The sequence below is a fragment of the Diabrotica virgifera genome, chromosome 3 (genome assembly GCF_917563875.1).
Source record: "Diabrotica virgifera virgifera chromosome 3, PGI_DIABVI_V3a".
Taxonomy (NCBI): Eukaryota; Metazoa; Arthropoda; class Insecta; order Coleoptera; family Chrysomelidae; genus Diabrotica; species Diabrotica virgifera.
In genome coordinates, this window is record NC_065445.1 from 133,258,321 (window position 1) to 133,275,059 (window position 16,739).

At 36.5% G+C, this 16,739-nt stretch overlaps 1 protein-coding gene across 2 annotated transcripts in view; it reads right to left on the reverse strand.

Moving 5' to 3' along the window:
• LOC114336382 (leucine-rich repeat-containing protein 40-like) overlaps positions 1–16,739 on the reverse strand; it is a 97,229-nt gene that overhangs the window by 26,979 nt on the left and 53,511 nt on the right. For both annotated transcript variants that reach the window (XM_028286740.2, XM_028286739.2), the window contains exon 9: positions 12,389–12,577. In XM_028286740.2, coding sequence (XP_028142541.1) covers positions 12,389–12,577 — 189 coding nt within the window. The remainder of the gene's footprint in view (positions 1–12,388; positions 12,578–16,739) is intronic.

Below are 16,739 nucleotides of genomic sequence, written 5' to 3' on the forward strand. Positions count from 1 at the left end.
AGCAGAGGCAAAAACCGCCGAACGATCCCATGCTGTTGTGTATGTTTTAGTAGTATTTTATGCATTGCAAGGTACACGTCTAATTTTTAATAAACGCACTATGGCTGACGAACTTCTTATTATAGAAAGTGTGCGAGAATATGTAATATTACACAGGGTGTTGAATTGGAAAACGGGCCATAGGAAACTCAATGTTAAATTCTAAACTGTTGATTTCCTGCATCCCTAATTATTCTACATCAAAAGACATGAGAAACTATTGGTAGAGGATTGAAATCAACTGTTAAAATTGTTCTACGAATTAAACATTTTCCAAAATTTTGTAAAAATGTAATTTATTTATAGAGTATAACCAGTGACGGTTTCTCCATAAGTGCACATGTGCACGTGAACCCCCAAAATTATTTTCACACCAACATTCATATATGCAAAATTTATCATTGTATCGATAACATTTTAATCTAACTATACAGTAATTGAAATTCGAAATAACAGATCCAAGGAGTTTATAAGTATCTAATAGGTAACATTTAATTATTTTTATTCTATTTCAAATGAGAAACTTCACGGATGCGAGGCCTTAGACAGAACCCCTCGTTCACCGCTCTTATGGTGGTTCCTATCCCAATGACTTTTCATACGACAAAATACAACTCACCACCCGCCCCGCTACCCGCTATAGCCCTCAAGTTTAGATGGCCACAAGAGCACAAGTTGGATGTGATCTGATGTGATCTTATGGTGTATTTAACGTGCACGGCACACGTACGTTTAAATTTTGTTTCGTGAAGTTCGAATTTCGGAACAATATTAAGAATTGAAGGATTTGTGGATGTACATGTTAGCGTGGAATATTTAAAATCAATTAAATTTTCTTCATTATATTTAAAAGAAAAATTAAAAATGCCGAAACCAAATTTGTTAATTAAGAATGTACCAAAGTGCAAAGATCGGGATTAAAAATGATTATTTAAAATGGAGATTTGTGTAAAAACTTACAAATTGTGTAGGTGTGAAGCACATATTTGGAGAAGAGGAAGCATAATGAATAAAATAGAAGATACGATTTTAACTATCCCGCGCAGTCCACTTAACTAAATTTTTGATTAAAAATAATTTACAAGATGATTTTTCTGAAATAATTTGAATTCTTCAATTACTTGTTACGATGCCAGTGACAACTGCAGAAACAGAACGATGTCTCTCTGCATTGAAACGTATCAAAACTTTCCTTAGAATAGCTATGGCCAGGTACGATTAACTGCACTCGCAATGTTTTCAATTAAAAAAATGATTCAAGAAATTCCAAATTTTACTGAATTTGGTTGTGAATAATTTATCTAAAAAAAAGGCGACTGACTTTCGTTTCAAAACTTGCTTGTAATATTTAAACACTAAATTATAATTTTAAGTCAATAAAATACATTATTTATTGTAATTTTTAATAAGATCCTTTGATTTTTACAATTTGACGACACTCAAAAAATTTTACCTACGGAAATAGGGTCTCAAGGTCTTTTTATATCTTAATATTATGTGTGCACCCCCAATATTTTACAACAGGCGCCGCCACTGAGTATAACGCCAAAGTTAGGCCACACACAGTGCGATAATATATGTAACGTTTGCCTTCGGTCACAATGAAGTTATTATATTTACCATATTTGAATTGTCAAAATTTTTATTTAATCATTTATTGTTTAAAAAACAATAAATTTTATAAGATACCCTCAGTTGAGGAAAAAGTATTAATAACAAAGATGTTTTATTCAGTCGATAGTGAGCACACTGTCAGTTAAATGGTAACGTGTGGCACAATTTTACACACATAGATACCTACTGTGGCAAAATGTATTATATTTTTCAAAATTTTGGAATGTCTTTAAATCGTAGAACAATTTTAACTTTTGTTTTTAATACAGATTTCAATGCTCAACAAATAGTTCCTCATAACTTTTGATGTAAAATAATTAGGGAAGCAGGAATTCAACAATTTAGAATTTTACATTGAGTTTCCTACGTTTTACGATTCACCACCCAGTATGATCCCAAAATAGATATTATCATGACCTCCAATAGAAAAGAAAAGCCTGTTTTGATTTCAATGTCCTTTCTTTCATAAGTATAAGTAAGTACTAACTAAATAGAATAGAATATTTTATTTCTATTCATTCTTTAAACAATTGTTTCACACAGAATAATTAGTAAATGAATGAACAATACTTTAATATTTATTGCTGTCAGACGTTTTTCTGTATATAACCGTTTGTTTAAACTCAAAGAACAATGTTTTATTGTTTATTATTCGGTACAAAAGTGCTGGTAACATTATGATTGTGACTGATAAAAGTAATACATATAAATTATTTTTTCTGCTAAAACAGGTTATAATTATATTCGTGAACCTTTTGTTTAAATTAAATTTAAATATACCAAACAATACCACAAATAATAAAAATATACGACGTACACCGTCGTAATAAACAAAGTCCCCCTCCCCCTTTTTCCAGTTTATGGATGTTCCCTTAGTACTAGATACATATAATTATCTATTAATATTTCAAAGTTTGACTGATTAATTGAAAATGTGCCATAAAATTTGGCACTAGACATTCGAAAAACTTTTCGTCATCTTCGAGTAGGTCGAGAAACAAATGATAAAACTCTCCATAAGTTTCTCGATTTAAATTAATATTATGAATCCAATATCTTGGTTTTTGTAATTCATTGCACGCTAAGGCAATCATAACATCTTCTTCAGAATCTAATGAACTAGAACTCATTTTTAAAATGACTGAAGTCTATATCACACTGTTGCTTACACGAAACTGCCGATGCCGAGGTGACCGAGTCAGTGCGCGGGTACATTTTGCCGATCGTACCGTTCCGAGCCGATTCAGTGCGCGGCCTTCTTTAAAGCGTAAATCGCCCGATATCGGATCGGGCTTCCCACTGCAGTGTAGGCCTGTTGAACAGGGACACAGTATATAGAGGTTCCACAGTAAAACCACTCCTCTGTCGGCGCTTTGATCTCAAGAAGCAATACCGGCAGTACGCAATTGGTAATTCACCAGTGGTGGATGCGGGTTTTCCCTGTTAAAATTCGTACGTTTCTATGCGACTAGCAATGCGAGAGTGGGGCAAAAGCGACTAAGAACATTGCGCGGTCGCCATGCGCGACTACAGATTTTACTTCCAATTTTTCGGGGAGTGGTTCTACTGTCCCTCTTTATACTATGACAGGGATCTCGTGAAATGGGCGGGACTTGTAGTGCGCAGACAGAGAAAGCCTTTGGACAGAAAAGGATGAAACTTACCCGAATATTACCGCTTTGTTGTCGCAATGTTGTCAATATGTGAATGACACATATTGATATTTTTAGTATGATATCTAAAGAAATGAGTTTCAAATAATTGATACTCTGCATGACGTTTATGTAGATTTATAATAGGTAAAAAAATTTTTAAAACAAACATTGTACAGAATCAAACGAAAACAAAAATAATGATATGCATGACGTGTATGTAGATTTATAATCAGGTAAAAAACATTTAAACATTGTACGAAATCAAAGGAAAACAAAAATAATGATTTGATTAAAATTTAATATTTATTAATACATTTTTTTTTATTTGATCCTAATTGCAAAACTGCATTACTGATAAGTATTTAACGTTTCAAAATAAATGTTAAAATAACGCAATAATTATATGATTTTTACTATCATTTTAATATTTTAAATTCTTTTTAATATAAAACTAACAAATTCGGCAAAATTATTTTCTTTAATTTAAAAAGTACGTATAACATTATCTATTGTAAAATATTACTGAAAATTCTGAAACAATAATAGCATTAAGGAGTAGTAGATATTATTAAATAAATGGGTTTTAAATAAATCAGTTTTTTTTTTACCCGTTGGGGTTAGAAATCCTCGGTATCTGATTCTTCATCATCAGAAAACTCCCATTCCGAATCTGTGACTCTTAAAGCGACGACAAGTTTTTTCCAAGTTTATGCATATTATTTTCTGTTGTTGCTTATTGAACCAAAAATCCTTGCTCACATTTTTTTGCACGGTTGCATCGGCCTTGCCACTCAGTGTGAGGAAAAGTGGCAAAGAATTGTTCACATATATCTCGTTTACATTATTTATATTGAATGTAATATTTTTTTGATGTTACATACGATTTTAAACTAGCCCAGGCCAGCTCAATTAGATTAAGATCTGGGAAATATGGAGGTAATCTTAAAATTTTAAGACATATCGTCGTGATAGTCGCCTATTTTAGTACTAGATTTGAAAATTAAGGTTATTTTGCACGTTGTATGTGTTGAGTGAATGTATGTTTCATCCATATACACTATAGGACGATCTTTTTCTCGGTACTTATTAAAAGCTCTTAAGTAGTGTATACGAAGCTTCTGGATGTCATATCTTTCCATTAGAAGCCTTCGATTTGTTTTTGATTTTCTCCAACTGAAACCAGTGTCTCTTATACTTAATTAATCTTCTAAAATTTCTTAAAAACTACCTTGATTGCCTCCAGCATCTCTGAATTTAGACAGAATATTTTTTAGCTGAGGTACTTTTGCATCGCTCGTATGCAAATATGAATAATACGCCTTAACGCCTCTTTGTCAATGTCTTTAAAAGTTTGCTTCTTTTTTCTGTTATAATATGTTTTCTTGGAGAGGAAAACAAGGAGCGTTGTCCTGCAATTACATATACAGTCGAACCCGCTTATTGTAATAGCCTTCGTGCCAAGCAAAAATATTCTTATAACCGGGATATTCTAATAACCGATCATTGGTGGCTAGCCGTAATAAGTGTAGCGAAAATACGTAATAATAGTACATACTATGTTAATATGTATATGTATATGGTTTTAGGTCTTTTTATGTCAATAATACAATGGCGTAACGTATTTATTAAAAAACCAAATTACATTATTATATTATGTTGATGCATACAGTAATTAATATGAAATGTATGCAATATATAGATTATGTAAATATTTGCGTATTAAAATACATAATATACTTAATAAGAAAATTATTTATTTAGTCTTGAAAAATAATCGGTAATTGTAGCTTGTTTTCTTGTTACATAAAATACTAGTCACTTTTGTTGCTGCAAGCAAGCAATTTGATTCAACCCGACCCATGAGACTTGTTCACCCCTGAGGAAGTACGTTCGGGTGTAACAATTCATTGGAGCGAGGTGTATTAACTCGAGTCTAAGACAGGAGTCACTCCACCGCGCTCCAATGCTCCGGGCCATCCCTTTCCCCCCTATAGCACGCTGATGCGCGATAGGGGCACAACTATCAGCCAAATGCTTTTCACGTGGGAATCCTGGGTAATAGAATACCAACGTGGTGCCCTAATCGATTTGCAAATCAGGCCAGCGTGAAGCGCTATATGCCTGTTATCTTCTTGTGACTTGTCCGCGGTACTAAAATTGCTTGCTTGGGCCCCAGGCCTCTGAACCGAGTTAAGCTCGGTTCAGAGACCTGGTGCTCAAGGGTTGGGCCCTACTTGCCCGGGTTTTTGTGTTTTTTTTTTTTTTTTTTTTTTTTGTTAGAAATTTTTTTTTTTTTGGCTTGCGCCGGTGTTAGTAATTTTTTTTTTTTTTTTGGCCAAGGCCGATTATTTTGGGTTTTTTTTTTTATATTTTTTTTTTGTAGGATGTCCTGAAAATAAAATCTTAATTAGTAAAAATTAGCGAGTATGGGGCCCACACTAATTGCCTTGTCGTTGTTGATGGAGCCACGTATTGTCCACTTTTATTTTATTTCTTATTTTATATCTTATTTACTGTCATTTTATTTATTTCTTTTTATTTTATCTCTAATGTTTATTTTCTTTAATCCACTATTTGTTGTTTTGGACGTTTGTGCTTCCATCGGTGGAAGGCGTCGTATCGCATTATCTCTCGCAGTATGGGACTTGGATGATTTTCCAGCTCTGGGAATTTTGTCCTGGCTCTTTCCGTCATTATGTCGGTCACTCTGATTTGTTGGAGTTCTCTGAATAGGTGTCTTTCCGCCACGTATCTTGGGACGTTCGCTGCTTCCCTTAGGCTGCTGTTGTGTGCCGCTTGGATCTTCTTTTTTGTTGTTTTGCATACGTGTCCCCACGCGAGAGATGCATATGTCAAAATTGGTATTATTATGCTATTGATTAATCTTATCTTCGTTTTAGTTCTTAATTTACTTTTTCTACCTACGAGTCCTCTTAGTGATGCTTTGGCCATATTGGCTTTTTTAATTGTGGCTTCTACGTGTTTTTGAAATGTTAAGCCTTTGTCCATTATGACTCCTAGGTATTTCGCGTGATCTTTCCACTCTATGGGGTTGTTTTGCACCGTCAGTTGTTCTTCTGGGCTTTGTCTTCTCTTTTTGAATAGCACCGCTTGTGTTTTTTCTGAGTTTATGGCTATTTTCCATTTAATACACCATTCTTCAACGTCGTCTAGCGCTGTTTGTAGATTGTTCACTGCTACATCTATGTCTCGGTGTTTGGCCGCTATCGCTGTGTCATCGGCATAAAGGCTTAATAGTGTTCCAGGTGTTCTTGGAACGTCGGCGGTGTATATTGAGTACAGTAGTGGCGACAGGACCGCTCCTTGTGGTACTCCAGCTTCCGGAGTCCCGAGCCCAGACAGGACTTGTCCTATACGAACTTTAAAACTCCGGCCTCTTAAGTACGAAGAGATTAGTCTTGTCATTGCCACGCTGTATCCATAGCCTCTCATTTTGTATATTAGTCCTTTATGCCAGACTCTGTCGAAGGCTTTGCTTACATCCAGAAAGGCTACGCTGGTATATTGTTTTTCATTAAATCCTGCTGCTACGTATTCTGTTAGTCTGAGTACTTGTAACTCACTGGAATGTTCTGCTCTAAAGCCAAACTGAGCTTCGGGGATTATTTCTAGTCTGTTTGTCTCGGCTTGTAGTCGGCTTAGAATGACTCTTTCTGCTATTTTGCTTATTGCTGGAAGTAAGCTTATCGGCCTGTAATTTTGCGGAAAAGTGCTATTTTTGCCGGGTTTTGGTATCATAATGACATGGGCCAATTTCCATCGATTCGGGAATTTTCTGAATCTTAGTATTCCATTTATTAGGTTGGTTAGGAAAACTATGGCTCTTGCCGGTAGGAATTTTAAGGCTCTGTTTGTTATCTGGTCTGGCCCTGGGGCTTTTTTGGGTGAGCTATTTTTGATAAGTTCGTTGATCTCTTCTGGTGATGTTGGAGGGATGTTCTCGTCTGGGTTTTCAGGCCTTTCTTTTTGTTCTTCGACTTCTTCTATGAAGTCTATGTCTTCGTCCGGATGATAGTTTAGTAAACTCTCTCTCTCTAGTGTGGACATCATCACTTCTGCCTTTTCCTCAACTGTGTGGACTATGCCATTCTCTCCGTGTAGAGGTGGGATGGGTTTTCTGTCGCTTCTGAGTATCCTTTGTAGCTTCCAGATGTTCTGTATATTTGGACCTTGTTCTTCCATCTCTTGGACATGGTCGTTCCAGCTTTCACTACGGTGTTGTTGTAGTGCTGCTTTGACTTCTCTATTTAGTCGATTTACCCTGTTTTTGTCTGCCTGATTTTTTGTTCTTCTGGCTATCTGTTTCGCTCTGTTCTTTTCCCGAATCATGTCTTTTATCTCTTGTGTAATGTTTCTAAACCTACCCTTGTTTATTTCTACTTCCTCCTCTGTAGTGCTATTCCTGAGTGCTTCTTGCATAATGTTTTCTAACTCTAGGACTCTAACTTCTATTTCTTGTGCGTTGTTTATTACTGGGACGTTGTTTATCCCTTGACTTACTAATCTCTTAAAGTTGGACCATTTCGTCTTCTTCTTAGTCCGTTTTGTGGCGATTTCTTCTTCCCATGTTCCTAGTTCCAGTAGTATTGGATTGTGGTCCGTGGTTCCTTCGTTTAAGGTTTTTAATTCGGTTTGGAGTCCTAAGTTTTTAGCAACTACGATGTCTATGTGGGTTGGAAGTCCGTTACTTGGATAATGGGTTGGTTCTTCTGGGCCCAATGCCACTGTGTCTTCGTTGTTTTCTAAGTAGTGGTTAAGTAATCTTCCATTTCTATTCGTGGCTCTATCGTTCCAGTTGGGGGATCTTGCATTTAGGTCTCCTATGATGATTGATGGTTCGACTATGTTTAGGAACGCGTTCAGATCGTCCTCTATTAGTGGATCCTGTGGCCTTACATAAGCGGAGGTGATTCTGATTTCTCCTTGCCTCATTTGAATTCTCACTGTTGTGGCTTCCATGTTGTTTAGTTGTGGTGTTGTTATTTTGACGTGTCTGATGCCTTTTTTTATTAGGATTGCTGTGCCTCCTGATCTTGCTGTTTTGTCGTTCCTATATGTATCGTAGCCGGGAAACTTCAAGTTGTAGGTGTTCGTAAGTTTAGTTTCCTGGATAGCTACGACGTCCATTTCGTACCTGTTGACCAGTTCGTCCAAGATGTCTTGGTTGGTCCTAATTCCTCCTGGATTTCAGGAGCCTATCCTCAAGTATCCCCTTTCAATATAAGTTAGTTCAGTGCTAACTTAATATCACTGATCGCGCTGTGCACCATTTGAGTGACCAGTTCTCTAACTAGTCCTGCTAGTTCGTCTTGGTGTTGTTTTGAGATCAGGATTGTGTTTCTGGTCTCTGTTGGCTGTTGCAACGCTGTCTGTGCGTACGTGGGTCCTGCCGTACTTTGTTGTGGTGGTCGTCTCTGCTGTTGTTGTCTCTGGGGTCTCCCCCAGGTGGGGCATCGGGGGCAACCTCTGTAGTTGGCCGGATGTTGTCCGTTGCAGTTGACACATTTTGCCTTCTGCTCCCTGGGCATCTTACAGTCTCTGGTATGGTGGTCTTCGCCGCACTTTACGCACTTAGGTGACTTGAAACATGCTCTTTGTGCATGGTGGTAGCCTTGGCAATTAAAACATTGTGTGGGCCCTGTCGGTTTACGTAGGTGTTCTACAACGACGCGCATATTCATCAGACCGGTGATGCTCAGCGCCTTTTGGACGTCTTCTTTTTCTACCGTCAATACGAACATCGGGAGTTGTCTTCTGTCGCTTTTCCTGGACTTCATGTTTTTAACTGACTCGCAGGTTATCTCATATTCTTCTATGAGGTAGTTGGTAACATCGGTGTCTTTGATGCTTGACGGTAGCCCTCTCAGAACCAGTCTCGGTTTGATGTCTTCCTCTAGTGGGAAGGCGATCCATTGGATGGGTTTGATGTCTGCATTATAGGCTTCTATAATTTTGATCATCATCCTGTAGTCGTCTGGATTTTTGGCCTGGATGAGTGTTTCCCGTCCGTTCCTTGATAGCTTATTATTCGTGATGACCCTGGAGTTTTGGGCTATCGTCAGTATTGGTCCGGTCTCGTTGACGCTCTGCAGTTTAATCACTGGAGGCTTTCCTAGGTATTTGGGAATATTGGCTGGGGTTGGTATCTCGCCAGTGTCCATTTCTTCTTGTTGAGCATCACCGCCCTGACGACTACGGTTGTCGTCGTCTTTTTTGGGGAGTGACGGGAAGGCTTCGCGGTTTTTGGGTTTCGCGGGCTGCGGTTTTATTTCTTTGGCTGGGGTCGCTTTGGGTTGTTGTTCCCTTTGGGTCGGCTTGGGAGTATTTTTCTCCTCTGGTCGTGTCCTTGATACGGCACCCTTTGTCCTGTCGTGGCATCCTGTTGTTTGTTCCAGGATGTGTGGCTTCATGGCATCCGTTGCCTGGCTCTCCCATACGTCTGTCTTTTTCAGCTGATGCATCTGATCAAACTTACTGTCGATGTGGCCCATGATTTTTTGTTGCGTCCTCTCCATTGTTTCCTTAAGTTCCTCAATCTTTGTTTGTAGGCGGGCTATCTCCTCATCTTTTTGCTGTAATTGCTTCCTCAGTGCTGCTATTTCACTGGCATCGTCTTCGCTACCGTTGGTCGTGCGAGCTCTTTTGGTCGATTGGGACTTCGGTTTGACCTGGATGAATTTTTCATCTGTCGTCATGGGTACTTCGTTAGATTTTGGAAGTTTAAAATCGTCACTCTTGCTTACTTTTTGGTTATCTTTACCGCTGTCTAATTTTTCTTCGACTGTTTCGAAGCCGTCGTCGGCGGGGAGGTCGTTATAAATGTTGTGGTTCGAATATTTCGAACCACCATGAAGATTGACCTGTCGGTCAGGGGGTGACCGTGATCTGTCACGGCTATCTAAGGGCATTTTGGGGGCGAAAATCCTATTTTTGAAAGAAGGCTTTTATTTCAGCCGTCTGACCCGTTGTCAGCACGGTGTCTGGGAGCCACCCAGGAACCTTTGCCGCGGAAGTTCACTCGCCCAGACAGAACTAGGCGAGGGATCCTCTTGCTGTTCTCACCTCACTGGTTCTGGGGCCGAGTCTGTCCGATGTGAAATCCAAAAAATCCACACCTTACATTGTCATTCCAGTCGAAACACAGTGAGTATCCCGAACGGGCCGCACCCGTTTTACTTATTCTGCTAGTCTTGAATGTAGCCTCCCAGAGAATCCAATAAAAATAAATTCCCTCGGTTTAACTACATACAAGTTTGGCTTCGTGGTTCTTGTCGTTTCGCTACGGTCTATTTATAGACTTCAACCCTCGACAAACGAGCGGCACTACGCGTAGCACATCCTCCCTGCTCGACGTCCTCCACTTGACTACTTTTGTTGCTCTGAATTATAAAAATTAGAAAAATTTACAATGGTTTGGCCACCCGAACACGTTTTATAATTTTACAAGGTATTAGGATGGGCGAACTGTTTCTTAAAAATTTTATTACAGTCAACTGGGTGGCAATGTATGTATAGTTTCTAGACAAAGGAAATTATTTTACGACTGAATTTGTCGGTAAACGATTGAATTGGTACTCATAACAACGCAATAAAATATTTACTACCTATCTGACAAACCCAAATAATATAAAGAAAACAGCACTACAGGCCTTCGAAAGCCCTTGGCGAGAAATTATAGTACAAGACATAATTTAAATTTTTAGGAGTTTCGAAATTATAGGTAAAAATTTATTCGTTGACCTGAAGTATTATTCTAATAAACGGTATTGTCTTATGAATACGTATGCCAATAAACGGATAAATTTATTAAGGAGTAAATGGAAACGTTTCTGGACCTCGAATTTATATTCCATAAACCGGGATATTCCTATAACCGGTACTCTAATAAGCGGGTTCGACTGTATTCCATTAGTGCCAGCATAAAGAAGTTGCTATGGATACCATATAAAATATGGTATAGGTATTTGTTTACTACTTTCCATAAGACATAAGTTGTTATTTAATTTTAGTTTGTTCAACTGAGACTCTATAAATTATTGTACTTTCGGAAACACCTGTCGCTGCTACCACACGCTCTTTTATGCTACGATCAGCTATTGTGACACCCTCTTCAGCTTCCTTTTTCATAATGGCTAACACATTAGCAATTATTTCTCGACTTTGACTATTAACAGGTTGTCCGGATAATTTGATCTTAACCTCCATGTTACAATTAAATAACACTAATTAGGGATTCCAATGAACTGTCAGTGGTGGCCGGTGGATGGCCAAACTGACATGGCCATAGACATAGTTAAGGGGGCTGGTCATGGCGTATCTAATGTTTACCTTGAATATTGACAAATTTGTAAAGAATATCCTGTTTGGTTTTGTTTTTTTGTTAATTGTGTAGCGAAATTTTTGAAATTGTGATAGCAAATTAAATATGAAGTGGTTTAAACCTTGGATACGCCTATGGATGACAGTTTCGCCATCCAGCAGCCATATTATATCACGTGATTTGGAATGCCTAATTTAGCTATATCTACTTTTTTATACATATTACAATTATTAATAGTCACTTACCTTTACAGTTTTTAATTTAAGAGTTCCAAAAAGAACTTTTGCATTAAATGAATAAAACTATAATAATTAAAACAGAATACACAAATAAAAAACGTAGAATCAACAATAAAAAAACGAAAAAAAAAAATACATAATCACATTTAAATACCGTGAGTAAAAGAAACAATGCAACACTGTAAACATTTCGAGTAGATCGTTCTTTAACGTCTACTCACGAATGACTTTGCTCCACCCCCACTTTCAAATTTGTTTCGGCGCAGTGACAACTTTTATTTCCCGAGATATCTGTTCGCTTTAATACCTTGAGTTTGTTTTCAATCCGACGTCGACGTCGGATCGGATCGGAGAAATACGGATCCAATGTAGGTGCTCACTAACAGCTATGGTAATCCAAAATGGAGAATTCAATATTAGGACTCCAGAACAGGAGTAATTTGTATTCACATAAATTTTAACGCTAAGATTTTAGTTTACATAACCAAATAAAAACTTACCTATTGTTACTTAAAATTAATTCTCTTATATATACAAGACTAGACAAAGAATCTGGCAAATCCTCCAATTGATTTTTGCTCAAATCGCAGAATTTCAATTTGGTAAGATCCATAAGGAATTCAGGTACGTTGCTTATCCGATTACAGGACATGTTGAGTTCTGTTAAAGTGTTTGATAGTAGTTTTAACCTAAAATAGTAAAATACCGATATAGCAAATCAAATCAGTAGTCATCTGTCAGTTTAATTTGAATATATTGGGATGTGAGGTGTTTGAAATCCACTGACTAAGAAACAAAGTGACTGTGACAACAGTGTGAGCCAAATGGTACCGGTATTGGACCGGTGCATCTGCCCACCGGAGGAGACGACTAGCGACCATAAGAGATGGCACACGCCTTTCATTACCTTTTTAAGGCATAGAAAATCAGTCAATCAGCCAGTCACAACATAGTAGCCACGTTATTACTATCACTAGCTCAGGGAAGTAATGTGTACTGTGTGTGTTAAGTAAATGTCTTGTTAGTTAGTCAAGTCGACTTCATGGTCTTTACAAAGAGAAGCTTATGCTTTATAGTATCCGAACGTCTGCGGTTCCTCAGGTAAGTACCGATCCCACAAGGAAATAAATTATTTTCACTTATTAAATTTTTTAATAGAGAAAATTTTTCACTCAGCCAGGATTCGAGCACACGGTCTTTGGGTCCAAAGGTAGCCTCTCTTACTACTGAGCCATTGGGGAATTTTTTCATTAATTGTATTCAAAATTTTGTTTTATACCATCTAGTAATAAAGTTTATAACGAAATAATGTAATTTTAAAAGTTGATGCCTTTGAGATGTGGAATTGGGCAAGAATAAGGGAATGACAAGAGAGAGATAGAGCTAAGGTTAGAACGCTGAAGTTTCAGCTAAACTTGCTACGGTGACAACATTCTGTTGAAATTAAAAAGAGTGTTGTATTTTATTTTTCATTATTGAAGATGAATTTAAACCAAGTAACCGTCAATTTCATAATTAATTAGTAAATATTCTGTAACAAGATAAACCATGTAGCCCGATCAAAGAACACAAAACTTGAAACGAAAACCTCAAAAAAAAAAGGAAGAATCAAAATTTGCGAATACATCCCCTTCATTTTGCAAAAATTGTGCAGGAACGGTTAATTTTTCATTAAAAGTGCTGTATTTTGAAACTACTGAAATAATCAAAAAAATGTTTTAAAAACAGCCATTACAGTGATTTAACCTTACAACATTGGTCTAATTTTTTTATATTCTGACTATTTTATGTATGCTTCTTTTCATGAGCATTTTTCAGTGCGTCACAAATGATAGAAAAATAGGTAAGTCCTTGATAATATACATTTTAGTGACATGACATTTTAGTTGAATCTGACAGTTGTCAAATTTTATTTGCAATTTGGCATAAAAACAAATCAATTGTGTTTATTGCATTTATAAAATGGTATTTTCTTTTATTTGTATAGTCTTTTAAATTGTTCAGATTATATTCGTAGATATATTATATAACTCGCAAATTATTTTATTTTCGATTATAGCGACATCTATTGACAACTAGAATAAATGTTATAAATGTCACCGACGAAATGTAATCACTGACGTGCGTTTTTTCTGTCACATACAATTTAATGCGTTAGAAAGAAATCGAAAAACTGTGACGCACTGAAAGATCCTCATGAGAAAAAGCATATAGCCCTTTTTTAATAGGGTTTGAAAACCAAACATTTTGAAAACGGTATATTCGGTTATATTTATTTTTTTTACTTAGCGTATGGCTATATCACAGTTTTTGTATACAAATAAAGATAATAATGATAACAATACATTATAAATAATAATCAATATTTATAAACAAAAAGTTAGTTGGGAAATATATTCAATTGACTCATTGGTAGCCACTAAAAAAATAGGACCGATTGCCACTGTACTGTCTGATGGGGCATTCCTCCACCATATGCTTAATCGTTTGTCTTTCAGCACCGTGTAACGGTTCACGTTACGAAATTAGCTCTTTGATTATTTTTATAATTATTTTCCCTTAATCTCATTTAAATCTCTAATTTTCTCGTAAAGGACTACTTACGTGACGTCATACCTCGGTGATGGAACGTACTATGTACGCCACCTATCGAGAATTATTTCGTGTTCTGAGAGAATTTGACGTTTACCTTGGCGGAGAAACGCATCTCGTTCGCCACTTGGCTGTTGGCTGTCTCGACGAAATGGCGGGTTGATAATTTCAACTAAATTATTTATATTTAACATCTCCAGTTTAATTTTAAAGTGAAAAGTAGTTATTACCAATTGTTGTTTTGGAGAAAGGAGAGAAGTGTAAAACACAAGTGGAATCTGGATAAGAATCACCCGGTAAAATATTTATTTTTTCATAATAATTCTTTTATATATAGCCTGGTTTTTTTGTGATGGAACATTTGATATATTAGGTTCATTGTTAAATTTCTTAGTCAACTCATTATTTGGATTTTATGTAGATTATTACATGTCATTGAATATTCATTCAAGGAAAATTATATATTGCGGTTGCATCCTCGAAAATGAGCATCAGGATGTTGCGACCCCATGCCTCCTGTAGGCCCAGGTGCCAAGACGAAAATTGAGCTGGAACGCTCCCATAGCTTACTCCCAAATAGACATACTCCCATTTGTTAGTTTTATTTAATTGGTTCTTCTTTAGCACTTATTCATCTTTATACATTTTTCAGAACATTATTCTTATCTCAGTATTTACCTTTGCTAGTTATTATTATCTACTTTGAGCTACTGTTCTTCGACAGGCATGCAAACGAGCCGTACCCATCCTTGAGTGTCAAGTTGTTCTCTTGCATCTCTTGCTAGCCAACTCTATTTAGTTTGCCTCTGTCTCTTCATACTTCTACTTCTATCCCTTTTAATTCTCCTTTCCTCAACATCATCATTATCATCATTTTATCATTATCCCCCCATACAAGTACTTCAGTTTTCCTTAGTATTTCCCTTACCACCCCTTCTCTTCATATTTGTTCCAATAGCTCCCATTAAGTTAGTTTCTTTTTCTACTTCTGTTGGAGTTTTCACTCTCTTTACTTACACTCCAACAGAAGTTCTTCTTTTTTGTTTCAGCCGCAATATTAGTTATTATTTTCGGTTATATTTGTTTTGTATCAATTAATTTGAAAATCATAGGCGTAACCTGGGGGGTGTGTTTTGGGGGTTATAACCCCCCTCCATTGGGATGTACTTTGAGCTCTATACGCTTAACACCATACCCCCAGAGACCTTCCAGTAGTTCTAGTAGACCAGGATCATCCTGGTTACGCCGTTGTCGAAAGTTGCCCCTTATCAGGGGGGGGGAACACACGTTTAAAATAAGTCCGGATTTGGATAAACGGTTTAATTCTAAGCAACTTTTGTTCTATAGAGTTTTTCACTAAGTCAATACTTTTCGAGTTATTTACGAGTGAATATGTTTATTTTAATAAAAAAAACACGTTTTTAGACGGTTTTCGCTAAAGTATTTTTTCGAAAGACATATTCTTAACAAAACTATTGGGACCATGCAAGTTCGGAAGAGTGACATCTAATAGTGTCATAGCTCAGCAACATTTGTAGCACTTTTAATTAATTATATTGACCAATTATATGGGCGCCTGCAGTTCATCAACACGACTCTACCTTATCGGTAGAGGCTACGAGAAATGCACGGTAAATTGAATGTATAATTACAAAAAGAATATGTATGTGTCATTCCAGTGTCATTCATTGTTCTTTCATTTTGACTTGCTAAGATGTAGCATAATTTTTATTTAATTCATTTTGATCTGTTGGTCCTTTGTCCAGTGTGTGTTATATGTATTTATTAGTTTCAAATTTTTAAAATTTCTTGCCAATGTTGCAATTTGCTGGGATATCTTCCTAATTTGACGAAATGCCCCTGATGATGCTAAGATAGCGAAAGTATACTTGGGCCAGATTTAATAAACTAGATGCTCGAAACCTGCCTTTTAATCATATAGATTCCAATTATATTAGTCCTGGTTACTGGATAATTGTCAAGGCCATAGTCCAAAAAGAATAAGAAGAAAAAGTAAGATTGAGGTTATGTTATTAAAAGGTAAACATTATATGGAAATCCACTTTTCTCTTTGTATTAATTTGAGCTTAGAAGTTGGAAACGAATAGAACTTAAATTGACAATTTTTTGCTGTATTTTTACAATTTATAACATAGCATTTGCGAAATTCCATTTTCTTCAATCACAGTAGATATGAAATATGTAATGACAAATTCAATTGACAATATGAATTAAAGAAAGTTGCAAGATTTCTCCGCT